This window comes from Ambystoma mexicanum, chromosome 10 (assembly GCF_040938575.1).
Source record: "Ambystoma mexicanum isolate Mex_15411 chromosome 10, UKY_AmexF1_1, whole genome shotgun sequence".
NCBI classification, from domain to species: domain Eukaryota; kingdom Metazoa; phylum Chordata; class Amphibia; order Caudata; family Ambystomatidae; genus Ambystoma; species Ambystoma mexicanum.
This window is the reverse complement of record NC_090932.1, coordinates 803351704-803369188: the sequence shown is the minus strand read 5'-3', so window position 1 is coordinate 803369188 and position 17485 is coordinate 803351704. Positions and strand designations below refer to the sequence as shown.

Sequence of the window (17485 nt, the reverse complement as noted above, 5' to 3'; positions counted from 1 at the left end):
CGGCGGCTGCTGCGCGGTGGGCCTAGGACCAGTGCTGATTACAATCCTGAGGAACGAGAGTGCGAGGTCCCGGATAAGCACAGTGGTGGTCGTCTCACCCCTGTTCCACTATCTGGGAATTGAGCTGCACGTAACATTTTGCAGGCAGAAGGGTTGACAGATTGGGGTGGTGTGGGGCTCCGCTCACATATCTGGGAGGGGGCCATTGGCTTCTCCCCCCGCGACATGTCCAAAGCAGGTAAAGGTGGAAAGCAGCAGGCTAAATTGAATTTTGACATGTCGGTGCAGACGAAAGGTAACAGGTCGGCAGAGGATCGTCAGGAGGCCCTGTTGCCGGCGTTCCCTGCGGATCATGCGACAGCCTTCCAGGATATTAAAGATAGGTTTGTGCAGCTGCAGTCGGTATACAGTCGCTGGATGGGAAGCTGGACTCATTGACCTGCAAAGTGGACCATACGCAGGTGAGACTAGATGAAGCGGAGGGCAGAATAGCAAGAGTGGAGGATGAGGTGGCCTCCACGTCCAGGGACATGGCAGTCGTTAAAAAGGCGCTGAAAGTGGTTTCAGAGAAGCAGGACGACTTTGAGTCGCGCTTAAGGCAGAATAATGTCAGGATAGTGGGATCGGCTGAGTCGCAAGACCGGAAAGACATGGAATGGAACTGGTGGAGGAGATTCTCCGGGAGGTGATGGGTTCTGAGGGTTTCTCGTCATGCTGCGTTGTGGAGAGGGCACACAGAATCCCGGTTCCCGGGGCACCGCCCCGTCCATTGATTGCTCGCCTATTGAACTATCGAGATGGGGATAATGCCCTCCGCAAGGCGAGGGAGAAGGGGACGGTTTGCTACAAGGGAGATGTGATCAGGCTCTTTACCGATTTCTCCGATAAAGTACAGGCTTCCAGGAGAACATTTATCACAGTTAAAAAGAGACTGCGAGACAAGGGCATAAAGTACGCAATGTTGTATCCTGCAAAATTAAGAGTCGAGCATGAGGGCAAGGCGTTCTTTCAAACACCGGAGGAAGCCAGCTCCTTTCTGGATATGTTAGCAAGGTCTTCAGGATCCCGGGACAATAACGTATGATACACCTGCAGAGATCATGGGGTGGCTTGAGTCACTCTCGTTTCTCCTGAGGTGGGGTTATTTCTTTTTATACAAGACATCTAGCATGTGCCGAGTGGGTCGGCTCCTAGTCGCCTCTGAAACGAGAGCTTGATTACTGATATGGTTGGCGGTGTTACTACTCTTGAGTTGTTGGAGTAATCAATGGGGGGGGGGGGGGGGAGGGGAAGTTGGTTTGTTTGTAAGGGGAGTAGAGAGGGGTGGGGGGGGGGGGGAATAAGACACCAACAAGTTGGGGGGTTGTTGGTAGGGGTGGGGATACGGAAATATGGACGGTTTGGGAGTGCAAGCAAGCGGGAGGCAACTTGAACTGGAATGATGATCTAGTCATAGATGGCGACACTTAACCTTTTGACTTGGAATATTAGGGGTCTCAACAACCCACCTAAATGTCGGAAAGTTCTACAATATTTAAAGGCGTCACCAGATAGGGGTAGCATTCCTCCAGGAGACTCATTTGACAGGGGATACAAAGTCCAAATTTGGTAAGAGCTGGGGGTGTCATTGGTATTTTTCGTCTTATTCTTACTCCAGGGGAGTGGCTATCCTGGTGCATAGATCGGTGGGTTTTCGGCAGACAAGGATGCTGAGGGACGCCGTCATGATCTCGGCTTCCAAAAGATCAGGACTTGCCCGACTCCCTTGGAAGCAGACCCATAACCCCGGTTCCGAGTGCCAGCCAGTCCCAATTGGGACCTTTTAGACCCTGTCCTGGCGCCAGTGGCACCAGGCTCATAAAGATGCCCAGTCCCAGCGCTGGAAGCGCCGGGCTCATAATGCTTGGGTGGACTTACCTGCAGCAGACCATGCTGCTTACTTACCTGCCAGTTGAACCCCTGATCCTCTTCTGTTTGGGGCTACTTTTCCTGTTGGGTGGGGCAGGAGCCACTCCCTAGGTTCAGAACACTGGAACTCTTCTGGAAAGCAGGAACTCTTTTCTTACCTAGGCGTGGCTGTGGAAGGAGACACCTAAGCACTACAAGAGGCTATTTAAACCACACCCGATGGATGAATCTTGCTTTGCGTTATTCTGCATTCTCTGCAGCAGAACGCTCATTGTGTCTTCTGCTTCTGATCCTGGGCCTAAGGGAACAAAGGCTTACCATCCTGGAATCCAGTCTTCAGCAGCACCTGTAAAGAAAGAACAGGTTAGCACTACGGTCTTCAGTGGCAGCGCATCTCTTACCTGGTCCATCGGCTGTCACCAACGCCTCGCGCTGCATTCCAGCATCTCAAAGACAAAGGCTTACCTACTCTTCGCATGCTCCGGAGGTCTTCGCACTGCATCCCGCATCTGAAAGACAAAAGGTGGTGCGTTTAAAGACATTGGGCAACTTTATTACTCACGTGCCATTACTCCTTCCCACACCGAATCCAGTGGGTATTCCAGCACCCTTCAGCTTCTCTAAAGCTCCGAACTTGTACCTGCAAGATAAAAGGGACTGTTAGTGCGCATCGTGAAGCAGGCTACAAGCGCTTACTGACGTGCTTCCAGGGGCTTCTATTCCTCACGCGGGTTCGATCCTCAACTCTCATCAGCCCGCCATCGCCGGAACCCTGCAAAACAAGAGATATCATTACAAAAGACTTTTAAGACATTTGAAGTGCCCAGAACTTACCGTTCGTGCAGTTAACGACGGACAGCAGTCCTCCGAGGTCAAGAGGCCTGCACCCTTATCCAGTGAAGAAACTGGTTACGGCACCCTGCCCCGAGGCAGATGGAGAGCTCGGCGTTCACTTACCTAAGGTGAGGGCGTTTACCTTTGGGGTTCTACAGGAGAAGAGAAAGGGAAGAGGAGAGAGGCACCCAATAACCCCAGTTCATTAATCCCATATTTTCTATCAGCAGACATCTTACTCTTCGAGTCAGACATACAGTGCACAGAGGTCCAAAGAGCCAACCATGTGTTACACATCACCTTTGAAGATACGGCATTCACCCAGTCAAGACCGGTGCCTCTGCGGGAATCAGGTGAGCGTTACAGACTGAGGGAAGGGCATTGATAGTACAGGGGATAATCCAGGGGAGGCTGTATACACTGATTTGCTACTATGGACCTAATCAAGATGTGTTGGATCCTCTGCAATGGGTTGAGAGGCAGTTGGGTGAGATCACGGAGGGAGATATTTTGTGGGCGGGCGACTTCAACACGGTCCTGGATCCGGGACCGGCTGGGCAATGCCCTGCGCCCGATCAGTAGAAGCTCGGACAGAATTCAGGGCATGGGGGGTGGAAGATGTGTGGAGGGTGAGGAATCCAGCGACGCGTCAATTCACGCACTTCTCTGCCCCACACAATTCAGCCGCTTGGCTGGATTATTTCTTGATCTCCCGCACGCTGCTGGGTCAAACTAGGGGGATAGATATACTAGCCCGCACCCTCTCGGATCATGCCCCGGTTGTGCTGAAACTTCCCTTGAGGGGACGGGTGGAGTCGAGGCCCCCTTGGAGGTTCAAAAGTGATAGCCTTACAGACACTGTCTTCAGGGAGGAATTATCAGTTGCCATAGATATGTACTTCAAGGAAAATGTGGGGTCGGTCACGTCAGCTGGGACCCTATGGGAAGGATTTAAGTGTGTGATTAGGGGGTATGCTTAGACAAGGAAGTGGGTATTCTGTGACGTACAAGGAGGGATCTTGCCGACAAAGGAGGAGATTCGAGTTTTTCAAAGAGATAACACCACTCCGACAAAACTCCAACAAGGGGAATTCATGCGGAAACTGCAGGAATTTCACATCCTCGCTCAGAGGGAGGTTAAGTATCTGTGGGACAGGGTGGCACCTCGCCAATATGGCTCCGGGCCGGTCACTAGCCAGAGCCACTTGGCTGGGCGAGCAGGCGCATAGAATAGCGGCAATCACCGATGAGGGGTGAATCAATTCGAGGATGAGAAGATCATTTGCGAATTTCATAAATTCTACAGTCATTTATACTCTACCCAGTCGCAGGCCACGCAGTTGGCTATAGACTCCTACTTGGATGAGGTGGGGCTATACTGGTGCTCTGAGGGGGAACAGGAATGGTTGAGCAGTCCCTTAACATTAGAAGAGGTGATTGGGGCCATTAGGTCGCTGCCGAGTGGGAAATCTCCTGTGCCGGATGGCTTCACGGCTAAATTTGATATATGTCATGGGGACAAATTGGCACCACACCTGCTGCAGGTATACCGTAGTCCCTTCGAGAAGCGGTGGTAGTGTTGTTAAAATCTGGGAAACACGCTGAGGATTGTTCCTCGTACCGCCCGATAACTCTAATCTTGATAATAAAATATTGGCAAAAGTATTGGCGCCACTAATGCCCGCTATGGTCAGACCCGATCAGGTGGGGTTTATTCCTGGGCGGTCAACATCGTTTGGGCTGCGTAGGATGTTTGGACTGATGGCGGCATTGCCTAAAGATGAACCAACGGTTGCTGCCCTACTTGATGCCACCAAGACATTTGCTTCCGTCGAGTGGCTGTTCTTATTCTCGGTTTTGCTGAGAATTGGGCTGGGAGCCCCATTTATCTCAATCTCATTATACACAGACCCGGTAGCCAGAGTGAGGGTGAAAGGGCAGACGACAGACCTGATAACACATGAGCGAGGAGCGCGCCAGGGGTGCCCACTGTCCCCTCTATTGTTCGCTCTGGCAATTGAGCCATGGGCAGAACGGATAAGGGAGCTGCATGTACACCGGGGGGGGGGGGGGTCCAGCTGTAAACCCATAGGGTGGCGATTTCACTTTATGCGGACGACATGGTCCTGTTCATCCGTTACCCCGAGGTTAACCTGGACCCGATTATGATAGACATTCAGCTGTTCGGAGAGCAATCAGGGATTAAGGTGACCAGTAAGTCGGTTATATTTCCGTTAACAGAGGCAACGGGCCAGTTTCGTAATGATTGGGGATTTCAGTGGGAATTGGCTCACACCCGCTATTTAGGGATCACGATTGCCAGGGAGGTGGGGGTAGTTTATCGCAGGAATTATCTAGAAACTCCGAGTCGGCCAAGTCTGCAATGGCTAGATGGAGTACACTCACGCTAAATTTATATGGAAGGATATTGGGGGTCAAGATGACCATTCTTCCTAGGTTTCTGTATGTGTTTTTGAATACACCCATTGCAGTGCCCACGGCGTATTTTCAGGACCTCCGCTCGGTGGTGACCAAATTTATATGTGCTGGTAAACAGGCGCGGCTCTCCTGGGAAAAATTGATGGCACCGGTGTCGGAGGGGGGCCTGGCCCTGCCGGATTGTGAGCTATATTATATAGTGGCACAGGCGAGCTACCTGCAGTGCTGGTACGGGATGGCAGCGGAGTGCCGACATGTGGCGGTGGAGAGAGCCATCGCTGCTCCTGCACTGCTGCGTGCGGTCATTCTCATGGTGCCGAGCCGACCTCGTGCGACTCAGAATATGGTGGACCTCACCTGCAGGGCCTGGACCGTTTTGTAGCGTAGGACCAGGTGGGGGGGGGGGGGGCGGACTAATTCTATATTCGCCGGAGCTTCCAGTTATTTATATTCCGGGTTTCCCTCTGACCAGTGACAGGGGTTAAGTGGCTCTGATGAAGAGGCTGGAGGTGACTAAATTCGGTGACCCGTTTCCAAATGGTAGGTTTATATCGGTTGAACAATTGCATGGGAGGGGCGATTTATCTGCGCTGGATGTTTTTCCTGTATTATAGATTGAGGGTGGCGCTGCAACGACTGTTTCCATCCTTCCCGGAGCAACCCCACATGGCGGGTACATTAGACAAATTGATAAGGGGGTGTCTGGGGGGCAATGTGTTGTCCACGCTTTACGCGATGGCCTTGGACAGGTCAGCTACAGGGAAATCGTTGCGGAAGGTCTGGGAGAGGACGTTGGGCAGGGAAATACCAATTACCACATGGAGGTACTGCTGTGAAATGACTAGGTAAGGGGCGATTTGCACTAGGTTTAAATTGATTCATTTTAAGTTCCTGCATCAATATTATTCCCCAGCTCAGTTACAGGAGTTTTTCCCTCATAAGAAGGGGGCTTGCCTTAGATGTGGCCAAGCCGAGGCGGGGTTCCTTCACGTGGCATGGGCTTGTGTGGAACTGCAACAATTCTGGAGACAAGTCTTTGAAGTTGTTAGTGAAATAGTGGGCCTGCGAGTTGAGCCGGACCCCATGGTCGCCCTATAGAGGTATACTAAACAAATACCTAAAGGAACGAGGAAATTGATAGGCGTCTTGATTTTAGCCAAGCGAAGAGTGGCTATGGGTTGGGGAAGCAGGTTTTGCCCTAGGGTCGCTCAGTGGGCGGAGGATATTCTGAACTAATGATATTGAATCCAGATGGGGTGAGATGCAAGGGAACCGCTGGGGGTTAGGCGCATGTGGGTGCATACACCCTGTACCTCCTTAGGCAGCCAAGTGTTGAGGGGACGGATCCCCCACCGCCCCCCCTCGCCATAACATGGTGTACAGGGCCCCTTGGTGCAGGGGAGGTGCCTGTTTCTGGCTTCCCATTTCCCAAGGAGGCCGATAAGGTTTGAAATGCCAGACCCTGGTGGGGACAGGGTCATTGGGTCTGTTCTTGGCTCTAATCTCCAGCCCGTGCAACTGGAGGGGACCCCTGTGGGTTGATTTAATGGACTTTGCCTGCATCGAAGGGTTTTGTTTGTCGCCAACTGTATTCTTTTTGCAGCTCGGTCTTAATGTTGCTGGGTCATGTATAAGGTTGCACCTGCTTGCTAATATTGGGGGCGTGGGGGAGTTGGTATTTGTTATATTAAAATGCCAATAAAGAAATAAAAATAAAAAAAAGGAGTAATTCAATCTCTTCCAGGAGCTCCGGGGATGATTTTTTTGAGCTTTGGAGAAGAGGAAGGTGGAATACCTGGAAGGGTAAGGCTCTAACCATGCTGACTAATATTCAGAACCCACTCCTCTCGAGTAATGATTTTCCAAAAAGGGAGGATGTTGGAAAGCCTTCCTGCTACCGGGGATGTATACTCCTTGATGGTTGGAGCTGAAGGTATGTACATGCAGAGAGGGTAGTCAAACTTCTTCTGCACTTGAGCAGAATTGAAAGAAGGAGGGCCAGATTTAGTTTTGGGTCTATATCCTCTCTTTTTAGAAGAGTAGTAGGATTCAGCAGAAGTGGTCAAATCAATGTATCCTTGTGTACATGGTTTAAATGCTTTAAACCTTTGGTGATATGGTTTTCACAGACATTGAGCTAAGGGTTTTAGCTGCTGCAACACTGGCCTTACATTTCTGTAGGACTTCATCTGCGGATAGATCGAACAATGTTTTCCCATCAAATCGCAGGTCAATCACGTTCTCCTGTATATCTTGGTTGAGGGAAGAGGCTGACAAATATGCGTGCCTATGCATACAGACTGCACCAGTGACTAACCTTGCAGTGGTGTCAGTGAGGTGTTCGACTAATTGAAGCTGTTGGATAGCAGCTCCTCTGTCCTCTGAAATCCAGAATGAAAATGGTCTGCGGCTTACTGAAGGAGCATGTCAGTGAAGCGTTCAAGATTCTCCTAATTAAAGATATTAAAACCTACCAGTACTGTAGCAGTGTTAACCTGCCTAAGTTGTAAGGTTGAGGTGGTGTATGATTTTACCTTGGGTCTCCCATGCTTTTGTATTCTTGTCTAGCACTGAAGCTGGAGATTGAGAAGGGCTGAACCCTCTGTGCCAAGGGCAGCAGAATCTATTGCTGATTGAGCAGGAAGGTTGCCCATGAGTATTAATGGTTCGTCCTTAGGCACCTTGTATTTGTTATCTTGGCCTTAGAGGTGGGAGGCTTTCCCCAACGAGCAAGAGCTTGTTCTAGAACAGACAATTCCATGGGAAGTGGAACTTTGACTGCTGAGATGGCAGTTTCCGGCTTATCATTTGCAAGGATTTCTAGAGCCTGCACGGCTTTAGTGAAAATGTCATGGAACACCTTAGATTGTGACCCAGTGGTGTCCTCTCAATGTTTGCTTTTTGGGTGGAGTAACCATGGGACTGGCTCGCCGACCTGGATTGTATCGATTGGTGCCGTTCCCAGCAACCAATGCGTGTGGGGGACGCGCAGCCCGATTCAGCGTCCCCCCCACCCCAGAGCCACTGCGTATAGCCCGTGTGTTCATCCTGGCCTATTGTGAGAAACCCACGTGTGGAGGTATGCAGTGATAGAATCGTGGCAAAAATGTTGCCTTTAAAAAATGCTGTAGGGGCGCCAGACTACACTTCAGCGCCTTGAAAAGGACCTATGGGTCGAAACACATGTCCGCTGACCACATGGGGACATAAGCGCCCCGACTGTACCTATAAAAGGTGTTTTCAATCTAACAAGACCAAATAAACCCTTGCAACTGAGCACAAAACGAGAAATAACTGCGTGGAAAATCTATTTCTGGAAACTAACAAGGTATCCAGGTTAACCCCCCGCCCCCTTCTCTCTACCAAACAAATGAGGTGTAACCCACACCTCAACACTAACCTGTGATCTTGCCACAAATAGTACCCCCAATAAAACAGATTTTCAATACTAGAGCTTAGCAAGGTCGGTTCCACTTCTAGGGCCCACGTTCTTCCTTTTCAACTTATTAGTTTTGCTCTATGTGGACTACTTGTTGCCCTAGACCAGGCAGTTTTATGAGACTAAGCTTTAACTGCTCGAGGTTCTGGCTAAACCACCGCCCCCCCCCATCCCCCTCCAGTGTCTTCCCAGTTTAGCATAAATAGGATGACCTCCCAACAGGACCGATTTTGGAAATCTGCCTCAACATGAGATGGTAAAAATTGTTAGCGAATTTATAAATAACTTGGTAGCAGAAACTGACATCAACTCCAAATAAAAAGAATGGTAAAGGAAGTTATCCATTTGACATCAGAGCAGTTACGTTTACAGTTACAAGCGGCATTGTTTTATTCCTAAAGTAATGAATTGTAAAGGTATATTTGTGTCGTGCAAACTGCACCCATTACATCTAATGAGCCCTTGCCTGACTGAAAGCTCTTGACTGCTTAGCTCCTGAGTTCAGCAGGATTCAGAACCCTGGCTAATCTAAAGAACTGCCAGACCGTGCAGTTCTACAGCATGGCTCACGAGTCCCACAGGACCCCAGCCAACAAGAAAGTGCCTGCAGAAAAGTAGAAGTGCAAGACATCTTTGAACACCACAGGAGAATGAATGTGCAGTGTAGCAGCTCCACGTGCATTCATCCAACCTAAATCATGTACCTAGTATGCCAATTAAACCCTCAAAAGAGAACTGCAACAGCCTGCATAGTACATGCATTGGTACCGAGTTTTCAAAATGCATCAGTGTTCTTCATAGACATCACTCACCTTTTCTCCTCTTTGTTCATTTAAAACCTCAACTCTGCGACATAAAACCTGAATGGGATTTTTCAGTCTTTCCGATCCAATTATATCTTCTAAATATTCTAGCATGCCTTCATCGTGTTCAGTCTGACCTTTAGGTTTCATCATCGCTATTTGCTCAACCTCGCCCTGTAAGAAAAGTAAATGTTTAAGAATTATCCAAGCAAATTTAGTTTAGTAGATTTACACATGTAAGCACACAAATTGTCAAGTTTAACAACAGAATGAACATTGTACTAGTTACAGTAAAAGACTAGAGCAAAAAGGTCTATCCAGCGTTCCCATATAAAAGTGGTTCACACAATGCATGGTTTCCGAATCTTTCCTGTCAAACTCATGTTTCTAGCAATCAATTGATGGCATGTCAATAATTCTTCCAATCTCTATAACTCAAGCTCAAGGAGCTTGATAGGTGATGATGCTTCGCTGCAAACATACTAAAGCTCTGCGAGCGCATGCATGAGGACCTGCAACAGAGCGCAATGGTTCAACGCCTGGTGGGACATTCGACCAGCTGAAGTTGGGCATTAAACACAACTTCCAAAAAGAATTGGAGGCTAATGACCCCAGCAACGAAGCAGAGGATGTGGAAGGGGCACAGGGACTGGTTGCAAAGGCCAAACCACAGCAAGGTGCACTAATGAGCCCCTCCCCCCCCCCCCCCGACCCAGCGGTATACAACCCGTAAGGAACTACATTAAGCTAATTTTGTTGCAAAGGTTAGTATATATAATGCTCCAATGATGCAACCAGACCTTGAAATGTGTAAAAACCCACTGAATGACAATTGGAAAAGAGTCACAATGCAACAGCAGGCAAAGCTATAGTGGGGACACTGGAGGGTTCCCTATTTGAAAGCACGGTTTGATGGTGTGGAACTAAAACCATTCTATCATTTGGAGGCAGTCTGTGCTTGTTCCCGTCTATAAGAGGGGGGGGAGAGGGGGGGTGGGGGAACAAGCCCGAGAAACAAGCCCGAAAATTAGACTTGTCCATGTTGGACGTGACTGGTAAGCGGTTCTCTGGCCTGGTATTGAAGGAACATCAGGATTGGGTCAAATCTGAAACCATCTTGCATGTCCTACAAATGGCTTTAGGCCAGGCTCCACCACTTTACATAACATCTGCATGCTTGACGGGCTGATTCGTGAAGCTTCTGGGAGGGATGCCCTGGTGCTCTGTGGCATTCATTGACTTCTGGTCAGCCTTCGACTCGGTAAACAGAGAAACTCTGAAAAGCCCAGGTTGGCTGTTGGCGTTTATCAGGAAGATGCAGGATGACACGAATGCTAGAGTGCGCCTTGATATGAATGGGGGCGTGACTGCACCAGTGGTACTCAACAGGGGGAGCCGGGCAAGGGTGCGTCCAGGCTCCTCTGCTGTTTAACCTGAACAGGTCTGATCTGCTGAAAGAAATGCTGGAGAGCTCCAATTGTCCACCTGGGATAGGAGGGACTAAGATCGCTGGTATGTCATATGCAGACGATCTTGTAATCTTCGACCACACCTTCTCTCGATGCTCTGGATGTCAAGCCATGTTGGAAGAATTGGCAGTGTATGCCAGGGAGAACGATCTAGTGGTGAACATTACCAAGTCCAAAAGATTGCTGGTGGCAGGAAAGAAAAGAAAATGAATCGAGTGAAAACAGCTACCAGCCTGGGCGATATTGAACAGGTTTAACATTATCAGCATCTTGGGCTGGAGAAGAATGCGGACAACCGCTAACCCCACATTGTCTCCACCAAAAAGAGGAAGGGTGAGCGGTTGGCTCACTTGTTCAGTCGTTTTGCATACCAGATAGCAGGCTGTTGCCTGGAATGGGTATTAACACTCCAAACTATTTTTCTGCCCAGCAATTCTATATGGCCTCGAGGCACGTTTTGGAAGAAGCTGTTGAAGCTTAGAGCCTCAGTTCCTGTACAAAACCTACGTTCCAATATCACTAGCTGACCAGGTGGAAACGAAAAGAGTACTACCTTAAAGCTAAAATATTGCCACTGCTAATAGACCACACTTGATCTGTACTGTGCCTTATGGTCGCTAATAGACCACATTTGACTTGCATTGTGCCCTATGGTCACCATATTTGACTTCCATTGTACCCTATGGTCGCTAATAGACCACACTTGCCCTGTACTGTGCCCCATGGTCGCTAATTGACCACATTTGATCTGCATTGTGTCCCATGGTCGCTAATTGACCACATTTGATCTGCATTGTGTCCCATGGTCGCTAATAGACCACACTTGACTTGCATTGTGCCCTTGTGCCTTGGCACTGTACCTAGCATGACAGCTGCATCTAGCCTGCCTGTTATTGGCCTTTTCAAATTGCTACTGAAACCGTACCTAGCCTGATAGTTGCATCTAGCCTGCCTAGTCTTAGCCACCTCAATTGCCATCGAAACTACTATCGGATTATTATCCAGTCACTTAGCTTTACTCCCTGGGTCTTGCCTACAGGTCACCCTGGCTACCATTGTATATCGCCCTCCTCATCACATTACAACCACCTAAAATAAACACCAAAGTTAACACTGAGTCTTCGCACCACGTCCTATTCCACCCATTGCACCTGCCATATCATGCTCAACATACAACAACCCAATGCTGGACTTAAAATGACCCACTATCCAGATAGCACCACTCTACAAAGGCCATGCAACACTGTAGACAAAAACCTTAGACTACATGCTCGCCTGTCCAAACTGCATGAGCTACCAGCCAAGAAGGCTGAACTATCAAAATCCCGAAATAAAATAGTTACCCTTGAAGGGTATTGCGGAACCTACTAGGAAACAGTCTAAGCCCAACAGACCCAAAATAAATAACTCCAAACAGACAACTAAAGGTAGTCATAACACCACCAGCCCTAACTTAGCTGACCACAAACCATATCTCAAAGGTGCACTTATAAACGCCAGGTCGCTCACGCCACAGAGATCTCAGATATCATTGCCTTAGATATCATTGCCACAGACAACTTAGACTTTTTGGCCATCTCAGAATCCTGGCTACATGATGCGGCTGGCCCAGCCTTATCACTAGCAGTCCCAGACAACTATACAATCCTACGTGCGGACAGACTTACCTCCCGAAGTGGAGGTCTAGCAAACATAGCTAAAACTAGCCTGGCCATGAGGATCACTGCTACCAATATGCAATCCTGTGAATGCCTCACGGTCAAAATCGCCATCGCCAACTCCCAAACTCTAATCATCCTCATCTACAGACCACCAGGTCCTATCGGAACCTTCTGAGGACATCTCAACATCCCTGTCCAATAACCTAAAAAATACATCCCAAACAATAGTGCTAGGAGACTTTAATCTACGCTATGACGACAATAAGGACACCCAATCATCAGCGATTGCTCTGACCTAGAGCTGGGATTCTCCCAAAAAGTTGAACTACCCACCCACAACAAAGGTCGCATCCTTGATTGGCTAGCAGAACATAATTGCGAAGTAAATATTACGGTTTCTGTACCGCAGATCTGGACTGACCACCACCTGCTATTATTCTCAGTGACAACCCACCGGGTCACTGCCCAGTCCTCACTTGCCCCACCTCTGCCAACGAGAAATAAAAAACTAATGACAGTAGAAAATCTGATGCCCGTTATAATACCTAAATTAAACTCCCTACCTGACTGCATGGACCCTAATCTGTTAGTCGAACATTATAATGCAGCCATGTCCTCAGCCCTGGATCACATAGCCCCACTCAAACTAAGAAATAGCAAACCTAAAAAACACCTCAATTCTTGGTTCACGCCCCACCTAAAAAATCTTAGGCTGGCCAAAAGAAAACTTGAAACTATTTGGAGACTTTCCCCCATCAGTCAAAAATAAACTCAACCTCTCCAAAGCCTCCTCCCAATACAAGAAAGAAATACTATTAGCCAAACAAGAAACCTACAATACTAGAATATCCAACTCAAAATCTAGTGTCAAAGAACTGTTCAGCATTCTGAAAGAATTGGAAATACCCGTTATACCCCAAGAAAACTGCACCAAGGATAAAAATGGTGCTCTAGCATACAACTTGCTTTAACAAACAAAGTAGCAAACCTACAAACCAAAATTGCCATCAAGAAGGCATCACTAACACCACACATCCCTCAGAGCTCACCGCCACAGCCCAAGTTGGGAGCCCGATTCTGCTTTTCTAAGGTATCGACCATAGAGGTAGAAAAGGACATCCTGGGACTCAAACCGTCCAACTGCAAAGGCGACCAATGCCCAGCACAACTCATCAAGGATGCTGCGAGAGAACTGTCGCCATTTATAACCAAACTAATCAACTCTTCCTTTACCTCAGGTTCAGTACCGATCAACCTAAAAGAGTCCTGGGTACTGCCACTACTAAAAGAAGCAAACCCTTGACCCCGCCATCACGAGACTGCTCTTTCTTCTAAACATTTTAGATAAAGTGGCTTACTTGCAAATTCAAAGCTTCCTAGAGTCTAACCACTTACTTGGAACCCGTCAATCAGGATTCCGCCCCCAACATGGGACCGAGACAGCGTTAATAGACCTTAAGGCCCAAATAGACGATTGCAGAGACAATGGCCAAGCGGCCCTACTTCTCCTCCTGGACCTATCAACGGCATTCGACTTAGTGGACCACACAGTCCTCTGTAGTCACCTCGACTCGGCAGCCCACTTTTCAAAAGAGGCCATAATTTGGATCAAGTCATTCCTGAGTAATCGGACCATGAGAGTTTTCGCTCCATCAGCCTCAGCAGATCCAATCCCCATAACATGCGGTGTTCCACAAGGGTCTTGTGTGTCACCCACCCTCTATAATGTCTTCACGAAGCCTCTCTTTGATGAAATGGATCATCTGGGTATCGCCTACACCAACTACGCAGACTATACCCAGATCCTCCTCCCGCTCTCAGGAGACTACGCCAAGGACCTGGCCCTAGTGAACATGATCTATAGCATCGTTCAGGCATGGATGGCCACACACGGCCTATGCCTGAACAGTGATAAAACTGAGCTTATCATCCTGGGCACCACTACCTATATATCCAAACTCAGCCCTGATTACGACAACTTAATTATTGATGGGAACAACATAAAAGTAGCTCATGAAGTAAAAACCTTTGGATTTTACCTCGACGCCACCATGAACTTTACCAAACAAGTTAACTCTCTAGCTTCTGCCACAGCATATACATGCAAACTTATCAGAGCGAGCAAACAATTCCTCTCAAGATAGTTGCATTACACTTGCCAGAGCCTTGATACTATCCAAATTAGACTATTGTAATGGACTTTACATTGGAGCTAATAAACAGACCATCCACAAAATTCAAGTGCTCCAGAACAATGCTTTGAGAGCAGCACTCAAGATTAATAGAAACAAGCATATATCCTCTACAAGAAGAGAATACAAATGGCTCGCCACCGTAAACAAAATTCATCTCAAAATCGCTTCCCTCACCCACAAATGTATCAACAACAAAGCTCCACCTTACCTCATGGATAGATTACGTAAAAGGACTTCTTCCAGACCTACCAGAATAGCCAACGCAAACTGCCTCCAAGTCCCGCGTTTCAAACTTGCCACTATAGGAGGAAATAGCTTCCCGGTCAAGGCTGCGCAGTTATGGAACTCCCTCCCCCATGACGTCAAAACCTCAGCCTTTCGCAAAATTTAGACAAAACCTCACTAGATGGCCGAGAGCCAACGACAGCTAACTAGTCCACTTGTCACATTGTACATTACTGTATATAACTATATATTACGTGAACAGGAGCATGCTCCTTGCTCCCCTGTCCTTGATCTCTCCCTGTTCATATCTGCTTGCTGTAATATTGCTGATGTCTATGTCTACACTTCCTGCCTTTTCCTGTACCTTCATCTGATTTCTATGTACCTGTAACTAAGTTGAGCATATCCTTGTCTATTTGCACCCCGATACTCCAGGGTATGGCGCGCTATACAAATAAACTAAACTGTCCGATCCTGAAAATCAGGGGCGCCAACTGTGGTGTAGAAAGCAGGTCAAGAGTGATTCATACGATGACCAGGTAATGAACACCTTCTGAACCACCAATTGGCATGCAAATTGTGATAGCAGGGGGGGGGGGGGGGGTATTCATCCATGAAAGCTTCATTTAGAAACAAATTTGAGCCTGCCGACTAGAATAGAAACTATGAACACATCTCCACATTAAAAAGCCTAAAATGGGTGGCCACCTGGGGTGCATGGCGAGCAGTTCCTAGCCGTGTCACCTCCAGAGTCCAGGATTACAAATTGAGACTTAGCCACCCCAGGGTGGCAACGAGAACCTCCCCCAACAGGAGAGACAAGCGTAGGGCAGCTCTGTTCTAAAGTTGGAGCGGATCCTACGCCGGTGGAGTTCGATGTGCAGACAGCTGGAGAGAGCCAGTGTTGGGCAGGATTGTATGCAGTACCCTTTGGGTGCACTACAACAACCTTAACAATGTCAGAGGGAAGAAGAGTCATTCAGGGAGCCAGGCTGGGCCAAAGTCAACTCGGCAAAAGTCTAGGTGAGCTGAAGCACTTCTTGCAGGTAAGTAAAAGTCCAGCACCGGGGTTTAAAACAGGGCTGTATTTTGGCCTCGGCTGTTTTTAATTTTTTCATCTCGGACATAGGTATTGCATTTAAAGATATAAGAACTGATGCCCCTCGCCTCAAGGGAACGCCCATAAACTATCTGCTTTATGCGGATGATATGGTTCTTATGACCAAGACCCCCCCAGGGACTCAAAAGTATGTTGAAAGCTCTTGAGGGCTATGCTCATTCCAACTGCATAGCCATCAATACTTCCAAAGCACAAATCATCCAATTTGGGATCCCTAAACAAAGATGCAGAACCTACTCATGGATATTATAGAACAGCTCCTTAAGCATTGTCTCAACGTATACTTATCACTAACCACCCGACTGATTTACCCTTTGAGGAAGCTAAGAGAGCAAAACTTCACAATGCAATTTCCCAAGCAAGAATTATCAGGGCAAAATTTTGTAAATTTTCGATATTTCCAATCATAACTTATTATAAACAGAAAACTTCACCTATATTATTATATGGGACAGAAACCAAACACTGGCGACCATACACCTATTGGGCTAAGATGGAAGGAGCTTTTTGGAGAAAAATGTTGAATCTACCTAGTTCGGAACCACTACCTCTAATTCGCTATGAATTAGGATTAATATCACTTCATGCCAGATATAAGTGGCTCTGCTGCTCCTTGTATCGCAAACTTGTAATGGGTAACTTGGAAAATGGCCTAACTCGAATTATGGCCGATTATGCTACACAAGAAACCCATGACGTATTCATAAGAGTTTGGAGACAAAGGGTGTTGAAATTGCTTGATGATGCTAACATAACCATCCAACTGTTAATTGATAACCCCTGCAAGGCCAAAGAAAGCATGTGGCGGTATGATTGGATTCTCACTATTGCCCAGTGTGCACAATATAAAAAATTTCAGGAGAACCCATTTGAGCCAAAAAGATTTGGCCAAACTGCTCAGTACTTATTGATCTCTCCAAGTCCTCGGCACCGCCAGGCATTCATGCGCTTTAGACTAGGATTGTGCTCTACAGCTGACCTTCTTTATAAGCGCAAAATTCTATCAAAGGAAGAAAACAAATGTAGGTTTTGTCATCATATGTTGGAGACTGTGCGCCATTTATTGGTTGATTGTGACCACTGGACAGAACTAAGAGCTAAACTGTTCAAACCGTTCTTTGAAGGGCATATCAATGTAACCTACGACCAACTATGGTCTACACTGTTTCACACGAACAAGAAAGCGATACAGTATGCGATTGTTAATTTTTTGAAAATTATGAAGATTTGAATATGATGGGAAAAAATTTGTTTTCGAAATGGAAAAAAAAGCAAAAGATTGAATTATATACATTATGTTTCTTTTCTGAAAGCTCTGACTGTTCACAGGGGTTTTAATTCAACTCTTAATTCAATTTTTAATAGAAAATTATTCTGTTTGTAATGTAGATT

General features: G+C 47.4%; 1 protein-coding gene across 1 annotated transcript in view; it reads right to left on the bottom strand.

Annotated features, from left to right (window-relative positions):
* Window positions 1–17485, bottom strand: part of SMC4 (structural maintenance of chromosomes 4) — a 1048897-nt gene that overhangs the window by 976936 nt on the left and 54476 nt on the right. Inside the window, exon 6 of the mRNA XM_069618465.1 lies at window positions 9433–9597. Coding sequence (XP_069474566.1) covers window positions 9433–9597 — 165 coding nt within the window. The remainder of the gene's footprint in view (window positions 1–9432; window positions 9598–17485) is intronic.